Source organism: Mustela erminea, chromosome 19 (genome assembly GCF_009829155.1).
Source record: "Mustela erminea isolate mMusErm1 chromosome 19, mMusErm1.Pri, whole genome shotgun sequence".
NCBI classification, from domain to species: domain Eukaryota; kingdom Metazoa; phylum Chordata; class Mammalia; order Carnivora; family Mustelidae; genus Mustela; species Mustela erminea.
The window spans coordinates 7585803-7608503 of record NC_045632.1 but is presented as its reverse complement, the minus strand read 5'-3'; the positions used below and the strand labels follow the sequence as shown (position 1 = coordinate 7608503).

General features: G+C 41.6%; 1 protein-coding gene across 1 annotated transcript; it reads left to right on the top strand.

Moving 5' to 3' along the window:
* Positions 1–881: 881 nt before the first annotated feature.
* Positions 882–22624, top strand: LOC116580061 (zinc finger protein 682-like). The gene is made up of 6 exons (XM_032326093.1): positions 882–953; positions 11204–11356; positions 16834–16960; positions 17680–17775; positions 22250–22444; positions 22614–22624. The coding sequence occupies exons 1-6, from the start codon at positions 882–884 to the stop codon at positions 22622–22624; spliced, it is 654 nt and encodes a 217-aa protein (XP_032181984.1).
* The last annotated feature ends 77 nt before the right edge of the window (positions 22625–22701 follow it).

The following is a 22701-nucleotide window of genomic DNA, read 5'->3' as shown; positions in this document are numbered from 1 at the left end:
TGATTTGCATGTGATCCCCAATTGTTAACAGTTTCTAATTTCAGCCCATGAGGCAATAACCTTACGTTTATAAAACACTCGGGAAGATTTTCGATGGAATATACAGTAAAGGACCACAGGTAAAATTGTGAGTCAACCATGAGAGTCAATATTTTCTCTCTTCTTTGGGGATACTGTGGATAAGGGGTGACCACAGAGAAGGCATGTGTCAACAGAAGAGAATGTATGTTGTCAACAAGAAATAATCCTGGATGTAGAGTCCCTGCTAGAGGCTGCATAGAAAGTCCAGTCCCTCATAAAATCTTGATTTTGACCTTGTTGGACCCTAAACAGAAAACCCAGCCAAGCCCACTGCAATTCAGACCTTCAAGTGGCCGAAACATCTTGCCCACGTTGCAAGAGGACTCAGTGTTACATGTGTCCCTGTCCTGCTCTGCCCATTTTTGCACATGTGCATGACACAGCAGTGTGACTCTATCCTCAGTTTCCCCATCCTTCACCCTTGGTAATGGCTCCTTACTGCTCCTGGGCAGACAAGTTTCCACCAAGTGCTGCCCATACACACAAAGGACTTGTGACACACACAGCTCCTCTCAAGGCCAAACCTGCAGTCAAGTGCTCCTCCCTTCACCTGCTCAGGTCTCAGAGGACCCACTTCCAATCCCATCTCAACCAAGCCCACACATTTGAGTTCACAGTTGAGGCAAGCTATGACCCAAGTCTATGGACAGACCAGTCTGTCAGCTGACCAACATTGTTATTACACCCAGAGTTTTGGATGACCTCTCTGGTTTCTGCCTGTCACGGTATCAACACATCACACAGGCACAGATAGGGAACAAGCTGAACACTTCAAGGTCCTGAGTCAGGCACCTGCCACAATGCGGAGGACCCCAGAGCAGGTGGGGATCAGGGGCTGTACATCCACCATCACCCTGTGCAATGTGAACATTGTAAGGCACCCATCATTCCCACCTTTCCAGTGGAACTTTTGTCACCCCCCGGACTCCTGTTTCCTACTTTGAGCCCTAATATTGTAGACACAGAGCTTAGCTTCCCAAGAATTTCCATTGGGAATAGTCCCTCTGGCTAAAGGCGGCTGCCAGAGCCTAACAGAGATTTGTCAGTTCATATTCTGTGGAAAATGTCCCCACACCACAAAACTGCCCTCCATGGCTCCACTGCCAATCCCTGATCCTTCCTTCTCAGAACAGCTCCGAGAACCGAGTTTCTGGTGGGGGTGTTTCCTGGGGGGCCCAAGTTGGCATTCCCACTGTCCTGAGGTTCAGACTCAGATAAAAGAGAATACAATACTTACAATTTGGTGGTCAGCTTTGCCTTTCTAGTTAAAACAATACTTCCAAGATGACACTTACCATCCCACCTTCTGTTCCTGGCATGTCTAGTCATAGTACGTATATTAAAACTAAATACACAAATGCAAATGATTGATGCATCCAATTTCCCTCAGAGCCTCTACTCTACTCTTTCTCTCTCCCAGTCTGCTCTCTCTATATGTGCCATCACGTCCAACATTTCTTTTAAGATCATTGATCGTGAATAAGAAAGAAGGAAATTCTACTCCCAGGGTGGTATGCCGAGCATCCAAATCCTCCTGGAAAAAAATGAATACAAGGAACCCAATTCCCAGGACTTTAGAATGATTAACTTACATAATGTCTGTAAGAGTCCCAGCACAGTGTCCTGGGCCCAGTGCATCCTGTAGTCACACACCCAGATTTCCTATACCTGGAGCATATAGTAGCTGCTCAATAAACATTCTTTTTATGCATGAGCACATACTATTTATCACAAACAGCCTTCCTCACACACCACTGCATTCCTGAGTCCCAAACGCACCTTGCAGGAAATCAGCAGAAATTATCTTTATTGGAGGTGCTAGTAATCTTCACTGGGAATGGCAGTATTTGTGTTGACACAGGATGGTGGGGTATAAGGAATTCAGGTATTCTCTGCTTTTTCTAGCTCAGTGCTACTGGAAATGAAGTCTGTGAACAGTGACTTCCATGGTTATTAAAAATACAAATTAGGGATGCTTGGGTGGCTCATTTGGTTAATTGTCTGACTTCAGTACAGGCCATGTACTGTACTGGGCTCAAGCCCATGTGTGGCTCGATGCTCTGTAGGGAGTCTGCTTTTCCCTCTCCCTCTGCCCCTCCCTAACTGATGTGTACACATGTATGCATGTGCTGTCTCTCAAATAAATTAGATTAAATAAATCAAATAAATTAAATAAAATATTTTTTAAATGTTTCTTTTGTTGTAAAAGATTTTTATTTATTTATTTGATAGAGAGAGCAAGATAGCACAAGCAGGCAGAACAGCAGAGGGAGATGCAGGCTCCCCACTGAACAAGGAGTCCGATGTGAGGCTCAATCCCAGGACCCTGGGACTATGACGTGAGCCAAAGGCAGTTGCTTAACCAATTGAACTACCCAGGTACCACTTTTTTAGAGATTTCATTTATTTATTTGAGAGAGAGTAAGCAAGAGAGAGTTAGAACATGAGTAAATAAAATCTTCCAAAAAGACCTAAAAAAAAATAATTAATGTTTCATCCAGACCTAGCAATTCAGGTGATTGAGTATGGAGCCCCTGCAATAGTTTTTAATGGAAATTGCAACTGATTTATAGATACGTGAAACACTGGCAAACACTGTTTAGAAAAGGGCTGGCATTTGGGAAACATGCATTGATTAAGGCTGAGTTGTTTACTTCCCCCACATAGTCTAGTGAAAAAGAGAAAAATAACAATGATGGCAGAGAGGGTATAAAAAGTTACAAAAGTGCCCCCAAGCACAAGCATGCTTGGGGTCGTAGCTGTTATCTCAGAGACGATCTATGTGTGATATTGTTTCTGTGAAAGTGTTGGCCCCTCAGCTTTTGCATGCACAGAATGGCAACCTTAATGAGTCCTACACACAAAGCATCTGTGGTACATCTGAATTCTGTGCAGAGTAAATCTAGTGTTCTTCACAGAGTATATCAGAACAGGATCCAAAGACTACAATGTTTGTGAAATATTTGTTGTTGTTCTTGTCTCATACACACAGAAGAACTGTGATATTTACCAGTTCATGTAGAATCTGGCACAGGATACTGGAGGGGCCAATGGAATGTGAGACAGTAGCTTAATACTTCTCTCACCTGGAGTCCTAGGACTGATGATAATGGCCTAGAAGCCACTCTAGAAGCCACAGTGGAAGCCTGTGGAAACATTGCGATCCTGGTTGCCCTCACATCAAAGGTCTGCTGAAATCTCAAAGAAGCTACAATTAGACAATCTATAAGGTAGAGTATAGGTCAGCGCATTAGATGTATATTAGAACAGTTACAGTCTGAGAAAGTCTGTATTTGGAAAATAATGTACATACCATTAATGCAATGCTTCTTGAGCTTTTACTGGGTACACACACATAGGATCCATGGTGTGTGTTAGGAACATGTCAGTGAGTTAATCCTCATTATATTTGAGGACGCAGTACTAAGTGTCTCCTATTTTCTCTGAGAACATAGATGCTGAGCCCTGTCTTTCTGTTTCTTTTTCTTCCTTAATACTGATTGTATAAAACAGGAGCTAAATATTGGTTGAAGGACAGACAAAAGCATGAACTGAACCAAAAGAGGACGTTCTCATTGTTTACTAAAAATCAAATTGGTATGAGATAAACAGGAAAATCAAAATTAAGCCATACATATGGAGACTCCACACAGATAGAAAAGTTGCAAAGACTGGCAAAGTAAGGTATATATGTCTTTTTTTTTTTTTAACTACTTTTTTTTTTAAAGATTTATTTATTATTTATTTGACAGAGAAACAGAGATCACAAGTAGGCAGAGAGGTAAGGCAGAGAGAGGAGGAAGCAGGCTCCCTGCTGAGCAGAGAGCCTGACATGGGACTTAATCCCAGGACCCTGGGAACATGACCTAAGACACCCAGGCACCCCAAGGTATATATGTCTTTGAGGAGAAGAGAAGAACTACGAAAAAGAACAAGGTAGAAGTCTGGAAACTCCAAGAGAGGAAATGCATTTCCTTAACAATATCCTGATTACAGAGGATCACTGGCAAGTGGGAGAAAACTTGTTAAGAGATAAGGGGAGTTCCCCATGCATCATTCAATCCTGTCATAAAGAAAGTGGGGTCATCCATTATCTCCACAAGTCCATAGTTAATCCTATGGAGTGTGATAGGTTGGCTTTTAGGCAATTTCATCATCCCAGCCACTATACAAGGTGATAAGTTATACAATTGTTGGGGAATCAATCCCATTTTTCCAGTTGTTTAATCATGTGCCACGGGGTTCTGCTAATATCCCCACAAAATAATAAGATCGACTAAAGAAGCTATTGTACAACTTCTCTGAAGTTCACCTCAAATTGTTTAGCTTAGGTAAACAAACATTTAAAGACAATCAAATCTAGAATTTAACATCCATAAAGGTGTGTTACTAAAACAGAATTTTTCTCTCTAAAATAACCCTCATTTCCAGAGATAGCCAAATCAGGACTAATTCACTTGTGAAACAAGTCCAGTTTTAACAAACTTGGCCCATTATTTACATAAGCTCAGCAAGAACAGTTGAGTGTGATCATATAGATCTTTTAGAATCTGCTTTGCTGGAACTTCTTATAAGGAATCTCTAGGTTGAACTTTTAGTAGCCTCTCCGGGCCAGAAGCCAAGCCCTGTACTTGCCATCAGGCATGCCTGCAATACCTGTCGATTTGGGCGAATTCCTCTTCTGAGATTGCACCTACCAAGGAGTGACATTCTTTACTCACCTGGTGAGGCTGCTGGGAACTCTGTAAGCAAGGTATCAGGCCAACAGTCCCAAGGGGCTTTATGGCTCAAGGTTTCATAAAGTCAACCTTAGTTCCTTAAAGCTGTCTGGTCATATCTGAGTCTTTTCAAATACGACATCCCAGTCAAAGCCTTGGTAAAATAACCAGTTTCCAATGGTTACAAGGAGAACAGATTCTTATTGAACTTATGCAAATGACTGACTGCCATGGAAGAAAGAATACTTAACTGAGACTTTTGGTTTCAGAGGGTTCAGATAGAAAAGTTGAATGCTTTGATTCATTTACAAATGAGCACTTTTACATCTCTATAAGTTACAGATAACTTAAGAAAAAGTATCCCTAGTCTGGAAGAGCAAACATTAAAGAACCAGCAATGTCTAAAATAAGACAAAACATTAAGAGATACAACACTATAATCTTTTAGTTCATTTAGTTCCATGTTACTAATTCTGGTGAATGCGGCTTTAGTCAGTTTTGGAAATTCTTACCCATTTCAGTTTTAGGATTTTCAAGTATATCAAATATCTGTATTTGTCCTGAAAGTCCTTTATAGGAATCTCCTTGAAGATAAAACTCATTTTACAAGAGAATTAAAACAATTATAAATGACAAAAACTCAGAATGGATATGGTTAGAGCTGAAGAGACACAGGAGTTTACAATTTAGCTGCAAGGAAATCAGGTTACTTCTGTGACACATAACATTTCCATAATTACAGTATCAAGCGGTGATCTCTCAAAACATTAAAACTTTAGGAAGTGCGTAGAATCTCTAGAATAGTTACAGTATTTTCCCAAATGTAATCCAAGGTTTATCATTGGTTCAGTAGTACTTCATGAGCAACTTCACATACCAAGGAAAAGCCTGAGTTAAAGAGATTTACAATTTAAATCTTGTCAACATTTACTAAAATCTTAGAAAGTTTTGAAGCACATGCCTAAATATAATTAGGGATGTTAAACACCTTAAAAAAAAAAACCATAGGAACTGAATTTTCTGGGCAGGCAAAGAGAAAACCATTTACATTTTCTTAACACCAGATCAATTAATCTAAGAAAACTTTGTCCTTTTGAACAGAGACAATTTCAGTCTTATACCAATGTACCTTAAAAACCCATTCATTTCAATCTTAGTCCATTCTTGACCATAGCTAAAATTCCTTTTCTGAAGATTTTTCTTCACAAACCTTCTACAACTTTCCTTTGCATTCAGGTTTTGTCCCAAGCCATTTCCTTCCAAACAACCATCTCATTTAGGACAAAATTACCTTCCCTTACCTTCAACAAAATGTATTCCCATTCCTTAAATCTTTCTTACATATCTCCTACTTTCCTACATACAGAGTTTCCCTTATTTCCATCAGTGTTAGTTAAACTAAGCAGAACTTTGTATTCTTAGAAACACCTTTAGTTATTAACCAATTGTGAACTGTTACAACAGAATTCTTCAGGTGGCAATTTATGAATCAGTTAAGTGGAAAACAAGTTTACCAGCAGATTTAAATACTCTTAGTTTCTTTGCAGTAAGAAGTCAAAAACACAAACCTACATCCAGTAATTAACGACTTAGCATTTTATCCTGTTTGGCCAAGATATAGATGTTCACAATTCAATTCCATTTGTCATCCAAGCAAAACTTTAAAACTTTCAGGTTACCAAAGACTTTGAAAGCTACTTCAGCAATTACCCATTAGAACTTTGAGACAGACAATTAACCATCAGTTTAGTCATTTCTTTGCTAACAAATTTTAATAAATAACACAAGCTTATTTGACCTTCAATAAACTTTGATAGAATAAAAGCTTCACATTTACTGCTGTAACTTCAAAGACGCATCTTATCTTAATTAAACCAACAAACTTAACTTAGTTCCAATAGTGATTTACATTTCACCTGGGCCCACTCCACTTTGAATGTTTACCTGAGACATGCGTGGGAAGATCTGAGTGGGGGTATTAGGTCCAGGGGGTGCTCTTCTTGCTCCTTGACAGTGAAGAGAGAAGGAGCTGTGGTGCATGATCTAGAGGCTAGTCATGCAGACTGCATGCACGTTGGTGCAGAAACAGAAGGGGAAAACAGAGGAAATAAAGTGCTGCCAGGAGGCAGAGAAAGGATTCCCGGTTTCAGAGCTCATAAGCCCCAACAGAGGAGCAGACGCCATGCTTTCCCACCAGCAAGGGGGGAGGGGTTAGGCAGTCCAAGTCGGGACAGAGAAGACAGAGAAACTTCCCCGAAACAAAGAGAGTTTCGGCAGCTGCTTAGGAGTATTCCTTACAGTCTGTCTCGAGTTAGACTAACTCCAGTTGGCTCCAGTTATAGCCATTAACACGGGAAGTGAGTGAGGGAGAAGCCCCCACATCTATTAGGAGAAACAGAGAGAAATAAAGCCAGAGTCCCCTTTGCTAGGGATGGCCCAGCAACCTGGGTTTACTAGAAGAAGGCTTATTTGGGGCGCCTGGGTGGCTCAGTGGGTTAAAGCCTCTGCCTTCAGCTCAGGTCATGATCCCGGGGTCCTGGGATCGAGCCCCACATTGGGCTCTCTGCTCAGCGGGGAGCCTGCTTCCTCCTCTCTCTCTCTGCCTGCCTCTCTGCCTACTTGTGATCTCTGTCTGTCAAATAAATAAATAAAATCTTAAAAAAAAAAAAAGAAGGCTTATTTACGTAATTATCATCAAATATGTCAGGAGAAAGTTTAATAGCTGACTCATTTGGGCAAACACATTCCACAAAAGCCCCTTAGTCTGGGGTCCTGGTGTAGAGCAATGAAGGCCTAGGTATGAGCGGTGAAGGTATCCTAGGTCCATTTGCCCTGTTTCCTGCAGAGGAGATCTAACTGACAGATCCCACGGAGGCCATGCAGTGTTACAGGAACTCAGTCCTTTCCTAAGTTTTGTAATACAAATTATTTCTAGTGGGTTAAAAGGCACCCCAAGGTAGAGTCCTTGGGAACTGAAGAAGCTTACTGAGGCCATGCTTCCAGAAAAGTAATGAAGATCCATTACCAAATCCCCTGACTCCTGGGTGGCATCCCACACAGGGTATGTCAGAGGTTTTAGGTGTCAAAAGCGACCAGAGGCGTCCCTCAAGATATGCTATTGATCACCATCCTGCCTTAAAAGGCCCTGGAGGGGTGCCGGCGTCCCTTCACTTCCCCATCGCATCCTAGGCTACAGATGGGTGCTTGGTGAATGGACTAGGAAACTGTGCCATGCCATGCCATTGTCTGTCCTGAAGACTGCATACTGTTTTGCCATATTAACCCATGGAAATACTAGAAAAGTTTGGCAAGGGGAAATTACCCAATTTCATAGCTTTAGGTAGTTTGTAGAAGACACTGACAAGAAACAGTAAAGTCTGAAATCCATCATGGTCTATGCGACATTCCAACACATGTGGTCCTTACAGCCAACTTCCCTAGGAAATGGTCCCCGGTTGCATTTTAATTCAATTGGGTACTGGTTTCGGCCGGCTCCCAGTGGAGGTCCCGCGGCCAGAAGTGGCTCGACCAGGGATGTGGAGGGGATCACATTAGATCAATCAGGAGGAAACCTCACACGGGAGTCTTAAGATTGGCAGCCGTCCTGGTGACTTAGGTGGCTGTCCCGTGCCCAAGAGAGACAACTTTATATAAGAACAGGAATAAAGAGAGGGTATCAAGTTTCTGGGTCTTATTGCCATTCTGGCCAGGGTACTAGCTTACAGCCAAAAGGCAGACGCTCTCCTCCCCGTGGAGTAGCCACAGGGAGGATTACAGCCTGAGCAACTGACATGCAAGTGTTCCAATAAGACCATACTCCTTGAAAAGCCCTGGAATGAGAGTACAGGAAAATGAGAGAAAGTACTCACCAATTTTGCACCGAAGCTCAGAGTCCAAATATAAAGACTCACAGCCCCACGTTGGGCGCCATATGATGAAGTTCTAAAACCTAGTTGAGGTTCGATGGGCTGAGGTCCAGAGCCGATGACCAAGAAAGAATTCTTGAGACATCTTTGGTGCAAAATGGTGGTTTATTAAAGCATGGGGACAGGACCCGTGGGCAGGAAGAGCTGCTGCCCCGGGTTGTGAGGGTAGGCATGTTATATACCTTGCAGTTGGGGGAAGGTGAGGAGAAGGGATGGGAGGTTTCAACAGAGTTCTCACATGTTAGGGAGGGCCTACAAGGTGCCGGGGGGAGGCCTTGCCCTTATGGCTTGATCAATGTCGTCTTTAGGTCAGGCATTAACATCAAGATAGTTGGGAGATTCTTGGTGGGGTGTTATGATCCTGCTGTCATTTACATTCCCTTCTACCTCAGCCTCCTCCAGTTTATGGTGGGGAGGGAGACATTAGGGCTTCAGGAACTGAGAGTTATTTGCCTCTGGAAATTTGTGCTATTGATAAGGTAACCTCCCTGTTTAGATCTCTAGTGATGAGGGAGCAGGAGGCTGGCTGAGGACAAAGCAAAAGCTGGTGCCTTGCACCCCCCCCTTTCATCCGCTCCCCTCTATATGTGTAGCATTCCTCAGGCACCCCTGACTGCCATAAAATGATAAATAGTTAACTTGCTGAGATCGCAATCCTGCAAGACAGGAGTCTCCCTTGGTTTGCAAATTTCCTTGAGATTACAACAAAGAAGTTACCTTATCAATAGCCCAATTTCCAAAGACACAGAACTCAGTTCCTCAAGCCTAATGTTACCCTCCCCTCCGTAAAAACCGAAGGAGGTAGAAGTAGAAGGAAAAGTAAATAAAGTTAAAGTTTCTTCTAAACTTAAATCTCATTAACAAGGATGCTTGATCGCAGGAATGTAACATTCCACCAGACTTCCAATTGTCTTTACTTGATAGCAACTAAGCCTTCAATATCCTGATAGCATTCTTTGCCCCAATAGCCCTTCTGAACACCCCTTTGTCCTCACCTACCCAACTCCTGTGTATATAACCAACCACTCCTCACAACCCGGGGCAGCAGCTCTTCCTGCCCATGGGTCCTGTCCCCGTGCTTTAATAAACCACCATTTTGCACCAAAGTTGTCTTAAGAATTCTTTCTTTAGTCGTCAGCTCTGAACCTCACCCCACCGAACCTGACTTAGGTTCTGGGACTTCATCACTAGGACATCTGTAGAGCAAGGGAGATTCCTGTTCTGCAGGATTGTGATCCCTGCAAGTTAACTATTTATCGTTTTATGGCGGTCAGGGGTGCCTGAGGAATGCTACACATATGGAGGGGAGTGGGTGAAGAGGGGGTGCAAGGCGCCAGCTTTTGCTCTGTCCTCAGCCAGCCTCCTGCTCCCTCATCATAAAGGGTCTCAGGAGAAGTTTTTTCTTACTGGTAAAGAATAACATTTTTCCCAGACAATAGCTAGTCCCTCAAGGTCCTAGAAACCTTGCATCCAAAATTCCTTAGTGTCTTCAGCCCTCCCTAATCTCCTCCCCAACTTAGAAGTATATAATAGACCACTCCTTACATTCCCGAGACAGCAGCTCTTCCTGCCCACAGGTCTTGTCCCCCTGCTTTAATAAATGACCATTGTGCCTAACGATGTCTCAAGAATTCATTTTTGGTCATCGGCTCCAGACCTCACCCCACCGAACCTCATCTATGTTGTAGAACTTCTTCCCTGGGATAGAACTCCCCAGCGGGATTCGTGCTTAGTGGGGAATCCTCTTCTCCCTCTCCCTGTGCTACTCCCCATTCCTTGTGCTCTCTCTCAAATAAGTAAACAAAATCTTTAAAAAGCAGGGAGGGGGAGGTAGGAACAGCAGACAAAGGAAAAGCTCTGAAACCTAGTCTGATTATTTTTGTAAGAGATATTTATATTTCTAAGGGAAAACTCCATTTTTTAGTCTGTCTCTCCCTTTGTGTAGCTGAAAAGGAGGCATAAAATACAAATCTCCATAAACTCGGATCTATGGGGAAGGCATGCATTAAATCGGAATAACAACTACAGCCTTTATTACTGTTTTTTGCATGGTCACCTCACAAAATGCTTCCCAATAGGATCCTGTGTGGCAATTCAAGAAAAGATTATATCCGGTGCCCCTACTGGGATACCTTGTGGAAATAACAGTGTTATGTTAATTAAATGCTCCAGGCGATCCTAGGTGAAGCCAGGGTTAAGGGAAAAGGCTTCCCCTGAATAGAAGACAGCTGAGTGCTGGCTTTGGCTCAAGCAGACGTAGCATGGCCTCCGCCCTGTGATTCTAGAAGCATCAGGTCCATGCAGCACACTTTTCTTCTTTATTTCTGCTCTAGCAGAAGTTGTGTGTCCCTAGTTGGGGAGGACCCAGGAAAGAGAGAAAGAAAAAGTCAAAAGTTGTTCTCCAAGGAGAAATTCCTTGTTTCTGAATAGCTCCTGATACAAAGGACTTGGAAATGGGGCCTTTTCTGCATTACAAAGTCCTACCTGCAGGCGAGCAGTTTACAGGCGAAGAGGCACTCTCTGGTGGTGTCTTTGAAAGCATTTTCTCCTGATGCTGCTGTGGTTTCTCCTAGAATCTCTTTGCAGACCAATACCCAAGGAGGAAGTGAAGAAGAAATGGCCCTTTCTCAGGTAAGCCTTGTGTCTGACTTCAAAGGTCTTTTTCTCCTGACATTTCTCACATGTAGAAATGGCAAATACTGATATTTCTGGGAATGGGACCTGGTTCTAAGTAGCCCATTGGTTACTTAGGTCCTATGGTAATTTGGGGGGATGGGTCATCTGATGAGACTGTCCCTGTTCAGGCAGGTAGTCACCCGGCCTTTTCCCATTCCAATGCTCAAGCCTGTTTGCCTAAAAGTGGCCTCAACAGAGAACACACCTTAGCAGGGTTCTTGTCTGTCTGGAGCAGAAGAAGGAATCTCGGACACAAAATGGTAAAGGGATAGTGTATCAAGTGAAGGGGAGAACAGAAAGAGAGCTTTCTGGAGTGAGAGGACTCTGGAATGGGTTGCCACAGAGCACTTTTATGGTGGGTCTTTTATAGAAAATTGACCAAGGCTTGATGTCACCCCCGATAGCACCATGATTACTTCTCCTTTGAATATGTCATCTCTGATGTTTAAAACAAAAAGGTGGCCTGGTTCTGTTGCCTTATCTCTGGTTTTCTTGTGCCTCCTCATTCCTGGGATTTTTGGTGAGCCTGGTCACTTAGCCCATGACATTTCCATCCCTACCTAGCCCCACCAGTCCCTTACTCAACACCAGTAGTCACAGGTCCTTCAGTTGCCATAGGCACTCATACCAACTTGTTCCGTCACAGCTGATGTTAACTTCTTTTAATGGCTTGATGCTTTCTTCCAGATAGCCCCCCGGTAATGCTCATTTGTTCCTTCTTAAATTCATGAGGGTCTTTGATGGGTATCCTGAGTGATGTGCAGAAACCATCATGTTTCAGCTGGAAATTCCTTAGTTTCTCTTTGCTTGTAGTGTCTGATCAGGAGAACAAAGCAAAAGAAATGTAGAGGAAAATGAAATGTCCTTACAATGTGGAACCCACCGATAAATACTAGACACAAGCAAAGTTTGACTTTCTTCAAGGAATTCACAGGTGTCTTAGTGTAATGCATTGCTAGAGGTAAAAGCTACTTCAGGTGGACAATAGTTAGACCTCCAGGATCCTGTAAGTCTTCTTCAATATATGAAAATCCCTTTGAAATTAATTTAAGTAGCATGGGTACAGGACCTGTAGGTAGAAGGAGCTGCAGGTCGGCTGCATGAAGCTGGTGGTTATGTGCTCAGTGTTCAAGGGGGGAGGGTAGGTGCACAGAGTATTAGATCACAAATGTTTGTTCGAATTTGTACATGTAAAACTACTTTTGCAAGATTTCTCCGATGCTATCATTCAATTTGATATTAATATTGGTGAGATGTACAGGGAGTCAAGAGACCCTTTAAGAAAAAAAAAAAAAAAGAGAGAGAGAGACCCTTTAAAAATGTAGCAAGCAGGGGCGCCTGGGTGGCTCAGTGGGTTAGAGCCTCTGCCTTCAGCTTAGGTCCTGATCCCAGGGTCCTGGACTCTAGCCCTGCATTGGGCTCTCTGCTCAGGAGGGAGACTGCTCCCTGTCCCCTGCCTCTTTGCCTGCTTGTGATCTCTCTCCATCTAATAAATAAAATCTTAAAAAAAAATGTAGCAAGCTGTATATATTTGATTCTTTGCAGAACTAGGAAGCAAGTGGGTCAGCCTTCTGAGTTAAAGGTAAACGTTTTTCTGCTTGTATCCCTCATCATACTAGCCCCATAAAAAATAGCTGTTTTATCTGTATCATTCTATGTGTTTGTGTTGATAGTGGGAATAAAAGACAGAGGAAGCATCATCCACAATGTGATTTGTAAGTCTCATGTGAATGAAAACAGTTCTTGAATTAATCACCGTCACAATTTTCTACTCTATGACTTTAACATGTATGTAACTACTTCCTAAATGTATTGGTGGTGTATGATGTGTAAAAAGATAGTTCATTTTCCGGTGGATACCTTTTTGCTGCCATCATTCTTGTCCCATTTGACACCTGCTACAAACATTGGTTTAGAATCCTCTATGTATATTGACTTTCGTGTCCTTTTCAGTGGACACTCAGACCCATAACCTGGGTTAAGACCTGATCCCTTTGCACTTTAGATAAATGAGGCTTGTGATTCTCCATGGGTGGAGACTTTTGTTTCAATGACGTAAAGTTTGAACTGTAGGTCCATGGGTTCCATGTTGGTCCCTCTGCCTCAAAGTGGGCCATCCCAAGCACTTTTCTGTGAGCAGCCATTACCTTTTATTGCTTAGTTTCCGTTTTCACCATAGGAGGCTCTGCCCTTGGGGTGTTGTGGCTGAAGTAAAGGATGAGGTGAGAGGATTATCTGTTTTGTGTGTGTTGAGTTTGAGTTCTTTATAGATCCTGGATATCATCCCTTTGTCTGTATTGTCATTGCAAATATCTTCTCCCATTCCGAGGGTTGCCTCTTTGTTTTGTTGACTGATTTCCTTTGTTGTGTAGAGGCTTTTGATCTTGATGAAGTCCCCCAAATTCATTTTTGCTTTTGCTTCCTTTGCCTTTGGAGACATGTCTTGAAAGAAGTTGCTGCGGTCGATGTCGAAGAGGTTACTGCCTATATTCTCCTCTAGGATTCTGATTGGTTCCTGCCTCACATTGAGGTATTTTATCCATTTCGAGTTTATCTTTGTGTATGGTGTAAGAGATTGGTCGAGTTTCATTCTTCTCTACAGAGCTGTCCAGTTTTCCCAGCACCATTTATTGAGGAGACTGCCTTTTTTTGACTGTATATTTTTTCCTGCTTTGTTCAGGATTATTTGACCATAGAGTTGAGGGTCCATATCTGGTCCCTCTGTTCCCCTGGTGTATGTGAGATGGATGGAGACTCCTGGCTCCAGCCCCTTTTGGTCCCTGGTTCCCCTTTGCTCCTGCTAAGGCCAAGAAAAGGACCACTAGCCATCTCATTTGACTAAGATAAGATAACAAGTCATTGCTCCTGCTGAGACAAGAAAAAGACCAGTTTCCCAGTCCTGTTTGAATAACAAAAGAAAGAGAAACAGTCCCTAAGGAGATTTAGCACTCTCCTGAGGTGCCTCCACACAGATTATACTTCCTCCGGAAAGAGCCATTTGGCCTTGAGAGACTAGGAAAGTGCCCTGGCCTTCTGAGAGAGAGGAAACACCCACCCCCCCACCATCCCATTGCCGTAACCATAAAAACTCACTCCTAACCCTGTCAGGTGCTCAGTCTTTGGGAATGAGCCCACTGAGTTTGCTGGCATTAACAAAGCTGTGTTCTCCCATCTCTCTGTGTGCTGTTTGGGTTTCCTCGGCCACCTCAGATTTTCCACAACATATGTGTCTGTTTTTATGCCAGTACCATGCTGTCTTGGTGATCACAGCTTTGTAGTAAAGCTTGACATCAGGCAGCGTGATGCCCCCAGTTTTGTTTTTCTTTTTCAGCATTTCCTTAGCAATTCGGGGTCTCTTCTGAATCCATATAAATTTTAGGATTGTTTGCTCTAGCTCTTTGCAAAATGCCGGTGGAATTTTTATCAGAATGGCATTGAAAGTACAGATTGCTCTAGGCAGTATAGACATTTTTTTTAAAAGATTTTATTTATTTATTTGACAGACAGAAATCACAAGTAGTCAGAGAGGCAGGCAGAGAGAGATGAGAAAGCAGGCTCCCTGATGAGCAGAGAGCCCAATGTGGGGCTTGATCCTCCTGGGATCACAACCTGAGCGGAAGGCACAGGCTTTAACCCACTGAGCCACCCAGGCGCCACGGCAGTATAGACATTTAACAATGTTTATCCTTATGATCCATGAGCATGGAATGGTCTTCCATCTTTTTGTGTCTTCTTCAATTTCTTTCATGAGTCTTCTGTAGTTCCTCGAGTACAGATCCTTGACCTCTTTGGTTAGGTTTATTCCCAGGTATCTTATAGTTCTTGGTGCTACAGTAAATGGAATAAATTCTCTAATATCCCTTTCTGTGTTTTCATTGAATAAGAAAGCAGCTGATTTCTGTACATCGATTTTGTATCCTGCCACACTACTGAATTGCTGAATGAGTTCTAGTAGTCTGGGGATAAAGTCTTTTGGGTTTTCCCTATCAAGTGTCATGTCATCTGTGAAGAGAGAGTTTGACTTCTTCATTGCCAATTTGGAATACCTTTTATTTCTCTTTGTTGTCTGATTGCAATTGCTCGGACTTCTAATACTGTGTTGAACAAGAGTGATGAGAGTGGGCATCCTTCTGGTGTTCCTGATCTCAAAAAGAAGGCTGACAGCTTTTTCCCATTGAGGAAGATATTCGCTGTGGGTTTTTGTTTTTGTTTTTTTTCAAGATTTTATTTATTTGACAGAGAGTGATCACAAGTAGGCAAAGAGGCAGAGAGGGCGGGGGAAATAGGCTCCTTAGTGAGCAGAGCGCCCGATGCAGGGCTGGATCCCAAGACCCTGAGCTCATGACCTGAGCCAAAGGCAGAGGCTTAACCCACTGAGCCACCCAGGCACCCTATCACTCTGGGTTTTTCATAGATAGATTTTATGACACTTCACCAGTGAAGATATATAAATGGCTAAAACACATGAAAAAAATGTTTATCATCACTAGCCATCATTTGATTCAAATCAAAACCACATTGAGATACCACCTTACACCAATTAGAATGGAGTGGATGTGGAGAAAGGGGAACCCTCTTCGTCTGTTGGTGGGAATGCAAGTTGGTGCACCCACTTTGGAAAATGGTGTGGTGATTCCTTAAGAAATTAAAAATAGAACTCCCCTATGACCCTGCAATTGCACTACTGCGTATTTACCCCAGAGACACAGATGTAGTGAAAAGAAGGGTCGTCTGTACCCCAGGGTTCATAGCAGCAATGGCCACGGTCGCCAAACTGTGGAAAGAACCAAGATGCCCTTCAGTGAACGAATGGATAAGGAAGATTTGGTCCGTATATACTATGGAGTATTATGCCTCCATCAGAAAGGATGAATACCCAACTTTTGTAGCAACATGGACGCAACTGGAAGAGATTATGCTGAGTGAAATAAGTCAAGCAGAGAGAGTCAGTTATATGGTTTCGCTTATTTGTGGAGCGTAAGAAATAACATGCAGGACATGGGGAGATGGTGAGGAAAAAGGAGTTGGGGGAAATTGGCAGGGGAGATGAAACATGAGAGACTGTGGACCCTGAAAAACAATCTGAGGGTTTGCAGGAGCGAGGGGTGGGAGGTTGGGTGAGCCGGGTGGTGGGTATTAAGGAGTGCACGTATTGCATGGAGCACTGGTTGTGGTCCATAAACAATGAATTTTGGAATACTGAAAAGGAATTTTAAAAAATAAATTAAAAACTTTAAAAAGTTTAAAAAAGGGGATAAGGTGAAAAGAAAAGGTTAAGTCAAATGTGGGATAAAGTTTGGTGGGTACAGTGAGGTAAGCAGTGAAGGTCAGGTGCTGGGGTCTAGCTGGAGACACTAACTCTCCCTCTTTGATTTTAGGGACCATCATGAACTGTGTCAATGGACACTTGGTGACTGTGGTATTTATTGCAGGGACAGCTGACCTTCAGAGATGTGGCCATAGAATTCTCAGAGGAGGAGTGGGGACGCCTGACTCACACTCAACGGCAACTGTACCGGGATATGATGTTGGAGAACTATAGACACCTCCTCTTCCTCGGTGAGAATGACTCCTTCCAGATTTCCCAGACCACACTCAGGGTTTCATTCTCCTTTGAAGACTGTCTCTTGGATGATTCCTCCTTGTATAGCTGGAGATCAGGTCACTGCACTAAGGAACACAAGTAAGGATTAGTAGGTATAGACAAAAATCCTCCTGATGATTGCCTTTCAGCTTTAGCCTCCCCTTCCTTCAGGTAACAACATTTCTATATATAAATCAGCGTTTTTGAAACCGTTGAGGGGCATAAAATGGTACTGGCTGCATTTAAACTCGAATTTTCAGACCTTATTATTGTATTGGCAATACTTAGAAGCATAAGTTAGGATGTGACTCTCTTTTTTTTTTTTTAAGATTTTATTTATTTATTTATTTATTTATTTATTTAATTTATTTTTTTGTCAGAGAGAGAGAGCAAGCACATGCAGAGGCAGAGGGAGAAGCAGGCTCCCTGCCAAGCAAGGAGCCTGATGTGGGACTCGATCCCAGGCTGCTGGGATCATGACCTGAGCTGAAGGCGCCACTCAACCAACTGAGCCACCCAGGCGTCCCTAGGATGTGACTCTTTGAAAGTCCTTCAGGTTTTACCGGGGCTGCTGGTCAGCAGTGTTTGTGAAATCATCTTTTAGAATTCTGCAATGTTCTCTCTTCTCTGCTAAGCACAGTGTAGATTGAAAGACTCTCCAGCAATATGTATATTCGGTCTCTCTATTAAACAGGTCTCATTGTGTCAAAGCCTGATTTGGTCTCCTTTTTGGAGCAAAAGAAGGACCCTTGGGATGTGACAAGAAAGAAGACAGTGGTCTTTGATCCAGGTAGGTGGGAATGGATGAAGCAGATGTCATAGGTGAAGTCCAAGTCTGAAGGAGGAAGGTAAACCTTCAAATGTGGTTCCAGTAGCTCTGCTTGAATGAAAATCAGTTGGAGAAGCCCCGTCTTGTGTCTCTGTCTCTCCCAGAGGGACATCTGTGAGCCAACATCCTCATGCTTTTATTTTCTCTAAGGATTCTGCTTCAGCTCCAGTGATGGTCCATCCTGTCCACAGGGAGGACCAGGAGCCTCTCCTTGGACTGGGAGGGTCTCCATAATCTGAGAGCTCTTTCATTGCTTTGAGGGTCTTGGGAAAATCTCCTTATTTCTGAGGGTCTCTATGCTAAGTCTCTTCTACATTCTGTTTGCTTCGTGTGAGAAACTGTGTCAGCATTGTAGTGGGCATACTGGGGATTGGTGCAGAAATCCCCAGAACACTGGAGATAGACACCACCTGGTTTCTGGCTTCTGCTTTACAATTTTATGGAAGCTTTATCTTGAACATATAAAACTGTCAGTCAGCTAAAACAGTCAGTTCATCAGGTAACAAAGCATTTCCATAAAATGAGACAATGTAATTCTTTTATTTCACTCCATACATTCATTTTTCTTTGTACAAAGGAGAAGTTTCCCCTCTATGTGTTCCATTCCTCAGTGGGAAACTAATGTAATGTCTCTATTTGTTTGCTAGATTTCCTACATAAATCATTGTTATAGGGAATTCAGAACGTTTAGAACCCACAGCCTACAATAAAGTCTCGATTCTTAACTTATTAATAATTACATCATTTTATAATTTTGTTTCATAACATGAGGTTCCTGTGACTTTGTCATATGTTTTCATTTTCTTATTAGTTGTCCATGAGACTCATCTCTACTTATTAGATAAAAAGTTCTGATATGACATAGGGATGTGGTTTACAAGAAGTGATGTAGATAGTAAATTTTCCACATTGAAAAAAATGTTCTGTTCATAAATGAAATTTTACTTCAGGGAAAATTAATTGTAAAGCTTTTTTTTTTTAAACTATTTTACTCAAAATGTATCTGGATTTAATCCCTAGTGTTTTATAAAATGATTGTCAGCATATTTTACAACTTTGATGGCCTTTGCTTATTTAGAAAGGGAAGTTATTCGGTTCTCTGCTTCACTCTAAAGAATGGATTATACCCTTAAATTCTGTGTAAGAAGAGGAGTATATCAGTAACAGATTACATTTTTTGATGTCACTTAAGTCCTTATTCATAATATTTTCATTACACCTCTTCATGACTGATTTTAATGAAGTCCTTACAGTTTTAGTGAGAGTGAATGTATGCCAAAATTGAAAATGCCTTTTTTATGGATATACAGAATTAAAATTATAGTTCTGTAGAAGGTTTCCTTTAAAATCATTCATATATTTTTTCTGTACATTTTTTTTAGTTAAAATTGGACTTACTTTGGTTTTGCATATTCCATAATAATGTGCTTTCTTTTGTATGGAACTTTCCAAAACATTAGTTAGTTTTGGTTTTTGTCTTTTTAATTTTTAATGTATTTTTTAATAGGATGACAGTTTTCAACACTTTTGAACAATGTGAATGTAACTCAAATATGAATCAGGCTTATGCCATTTCCAAATAACATTTATTGTGTATTTATCTATGTAAATATTACCCATAAGTTGTTTGTAACTCATCCTGTGTATTTCTGGTGGTTGTGAATGTTCTAGCATATCTGGGTGAGTTGTTATAATACTAGCATTAATTTCAACATCTCTATTGCTGAATTCATATACTCTTTGCTTGAGAAACACTGTTGGTGAATCAAAAGTAACTCTTTCATTTTTTATACCTCTGTATGTTGTCTAGGTATTATATTTTATCTTAATTGTGTTGTTATGCCCTTGATGTGCTTTGACAGCATTCTCATTAACTTTTCTGTCTTCTGTATGTATTTTCATTCTGGTTACCTTAGAGGTTCCTTAAAACATCTTTGAGGTATAAACAAACCATTTTAAATGGATATTGTCAATTTTATAGGAAAGTTTTCTACTTAAACCTCTCCACCCCTGAACCTACTTTATGTTACCACTATCAGAAATTCTGTCTTTTATATTGTGTAGTTAATTAGGTTGATTTATGACTTTTATGCTTTTGTTTAAGAACTTCTATAGCAGAAATACAGGTTACCCATGCTACCTCATTATAGCACTACAGGTTTCTAGAATTGTGTAAAGATTTATATTAGCAGGAGTTTTATTTTGTCATGTGCTTTCAGTTACTCTTTAAAATCCTTTTCTTTTTTTTTTTTAAGACTTTATTGATTTATTTGACAGAGAGTGAGAGGGAACACAAGCAGGGGTGTGGGAGAGGGAGTAGCAGGCCCTGATAGGGGACTCGATCCCAGGACCCTGGGATCATGACCTGAGCCACAGGCAGATGCGTAGTGACTGAGCCACACAGGCACCCCTGGAATCCTTTTATTTCAAGCAGGAAGACTTCTTTCACATTTCTTGGGACAGGTCTGCTGGTCAATCAAAGGGTCTTTTACTTGGCATAACTTTCATTTGCACAGTCAGGCACAACAGTTCTGCCAGGTCAATTATTCTTAGTGTGGATTGTTTCCTCTGTGTGTACGTGAATACATTATCACACTCTCTTCTACTTATACGGTCCACAGAGAATTGCAGTAGTAATCTTACAAGAGCTCTCCTGTAGAAGATGAGTTGTTTTTGTCATGCTTTTTCAAAATTCTCTTGTCACCTGGGATTTTTTCTTTTAGAGGTTTTATTTATTTGTATGACAGAGAGAGAGACAGCACACAAGCAGGAGGAGTGCCAGGCAAGGGAGAGGGAGAAACAGGCTCACCGCTGAGCAGGTAGCCCTGTGTGGGGCTTAATCCTAACCTAAGCCAAAGGTAGCTACTGAACCAACTGAGCCACCAGGGACCTCTCACACATGATTTTTGATAGGTTTATTATGTGTCACTGTGTTCCTATCTTGACATTTATCATACTATGAATTACTGAGATGGTTGGAATCTCTTCTTTCCACTTACGTGTGCAGTAGAAGCCTTTAGTTTTTCATGTCAACCCTCTGCCCCCTTTCACTCTCCTCTCTTTATGGGGTCCCCTTAATGTACATATAGGTCCACTTATTGGTGTCTTACAAGTCCCAGACCATGTCTTTTTTGATGTTTTTCTTTGATCTTCGAAACAAGGGGTCTTTAGATTATCTGATTCTTTCTTCTGCTTGAGCAAGTCTGTGGGTGACCCACTGGTGTGTTTTTACCTTCAGGCATCTGTTCTTTAACTCCGTGTTCTTGCTTGGCTGATTGTTTTACCTCATCTCTTTGGGTTTACATTTTGGTCATGACCTGTTTTCTGATCTCATTGAGTTATATATGAGTTTTTTCTTCCTTTCTCCATGCGCATCTTTATGATGGTTAATTCTTTGCCATGCAAGTAAGAGTTCTTCATTAACTGAGGGTTCTTTTGTGGGATTTATTTTGTTCTCATGATGGGAACACATTTTCTATTTCTTTTATCGCCTTGTGATCTTCTGTTGACATTTCTGAATTTAAGGAAAAAAAAAGCCTCTGGGCCCAGGTTTATGGACTTGCTTTGTAGAAAAGAACACAGACAATAGTAATTATAGCATCTGTCACACATAACCTGGATATTTGTCATGTCTAAATTTTTGTAATTTCCCAGGTTACCAAAGTGCAGTTACTTCTTTACAGCCCATGATACCTTCCTCTCTCTTTTTCCTTTCAGATTATTATCTGTCAATTGTTTGAAGAAATAGTCAACCTTTTGTCTGAGTAGCTACCACACTGCTTCTTCCAATCTTAGCTGGTCTTCTCTTTCAATCTGAAATTGATTTGGTTACAGATCTGTCAAGTTTGATTTTTTTTTTCCTGAAAACTAAATCCTCCTATTGATACTTTCCTATTCTTGCTAAATTTCTGTTTTATGTTGAATTTCCTTTCTTCCAGGAGTGCCAGGATGGCTTGTGTTTTAAGCCTTTGACTTCAGCTCGGGTCATGATCTCAGGGTCCTGGGACTCAATCCTGTTTCAGGCTCCCTGTTCAGCAAGGAATCGACTTGCCCCTCTCCTTTTGGCCCTCACCTCACTCATGCTCTCCCTCTCTGTCTCTCTCTCTCTGTCTCAAATAAGTCTTCAAATATATTCCTTCCTTCTGCTGATTTTAGGCTTCTAATATGCTACTTTTCCTGATTATTTGATATAGAGGAGAGTGACTTGTGTTAGACCCTGACAATACTATAGACTTTTCTATGAAGCTGTGTGGTCAGTATGTTGTGTGCAAATTGATGTGTCCACGGAGGAACAAAGTCCTGATGCTTCCTTCTCAGCCATCGTGCTGACGTTCTCTCATTGATGTTATGGTTGCTGTGTTAGACATCCTCAGTATATTCATCTAAAAGTAGTAAGGGGAATGAGTTGACTTTTCTGTTTTTCAATATCTTTCAGCTGTATCTTCACAGGGCACCCTGAGCTTCCTGCCAGAGCCATGCAAAGAAGCTTCATTTCAAAATGTGTCAGTGGGTCGATATAAACATAGTGTCCTTGAGAAGTTACACTTAATGATAGACTGGGATAATGATCGTAAAGGATATATCCAAATTGAGACTACTGCCCAGAATAGTGAAAGATACAAAATACTTGGTAAAACCTTCCTTTTTAAGTCCATTAGTTCTGCAAGGCAGGGTGTTTCTGTCAGCAGGAGCTCCACTCAAACACTCAGACATCCATATTTATGGATGGAGAATGTGGAACATCTGGAAAGTTACCGAGCCTGTGCTGAACATAATGATTTGAACAATTTTGAAAATAGGATTGGATTGAACTTTCACACAAATATTTCTAAATTTCAGAGATTTCAACATGGAGAAACAGCTGCTAAGTGGGATCCATTTGAGAGG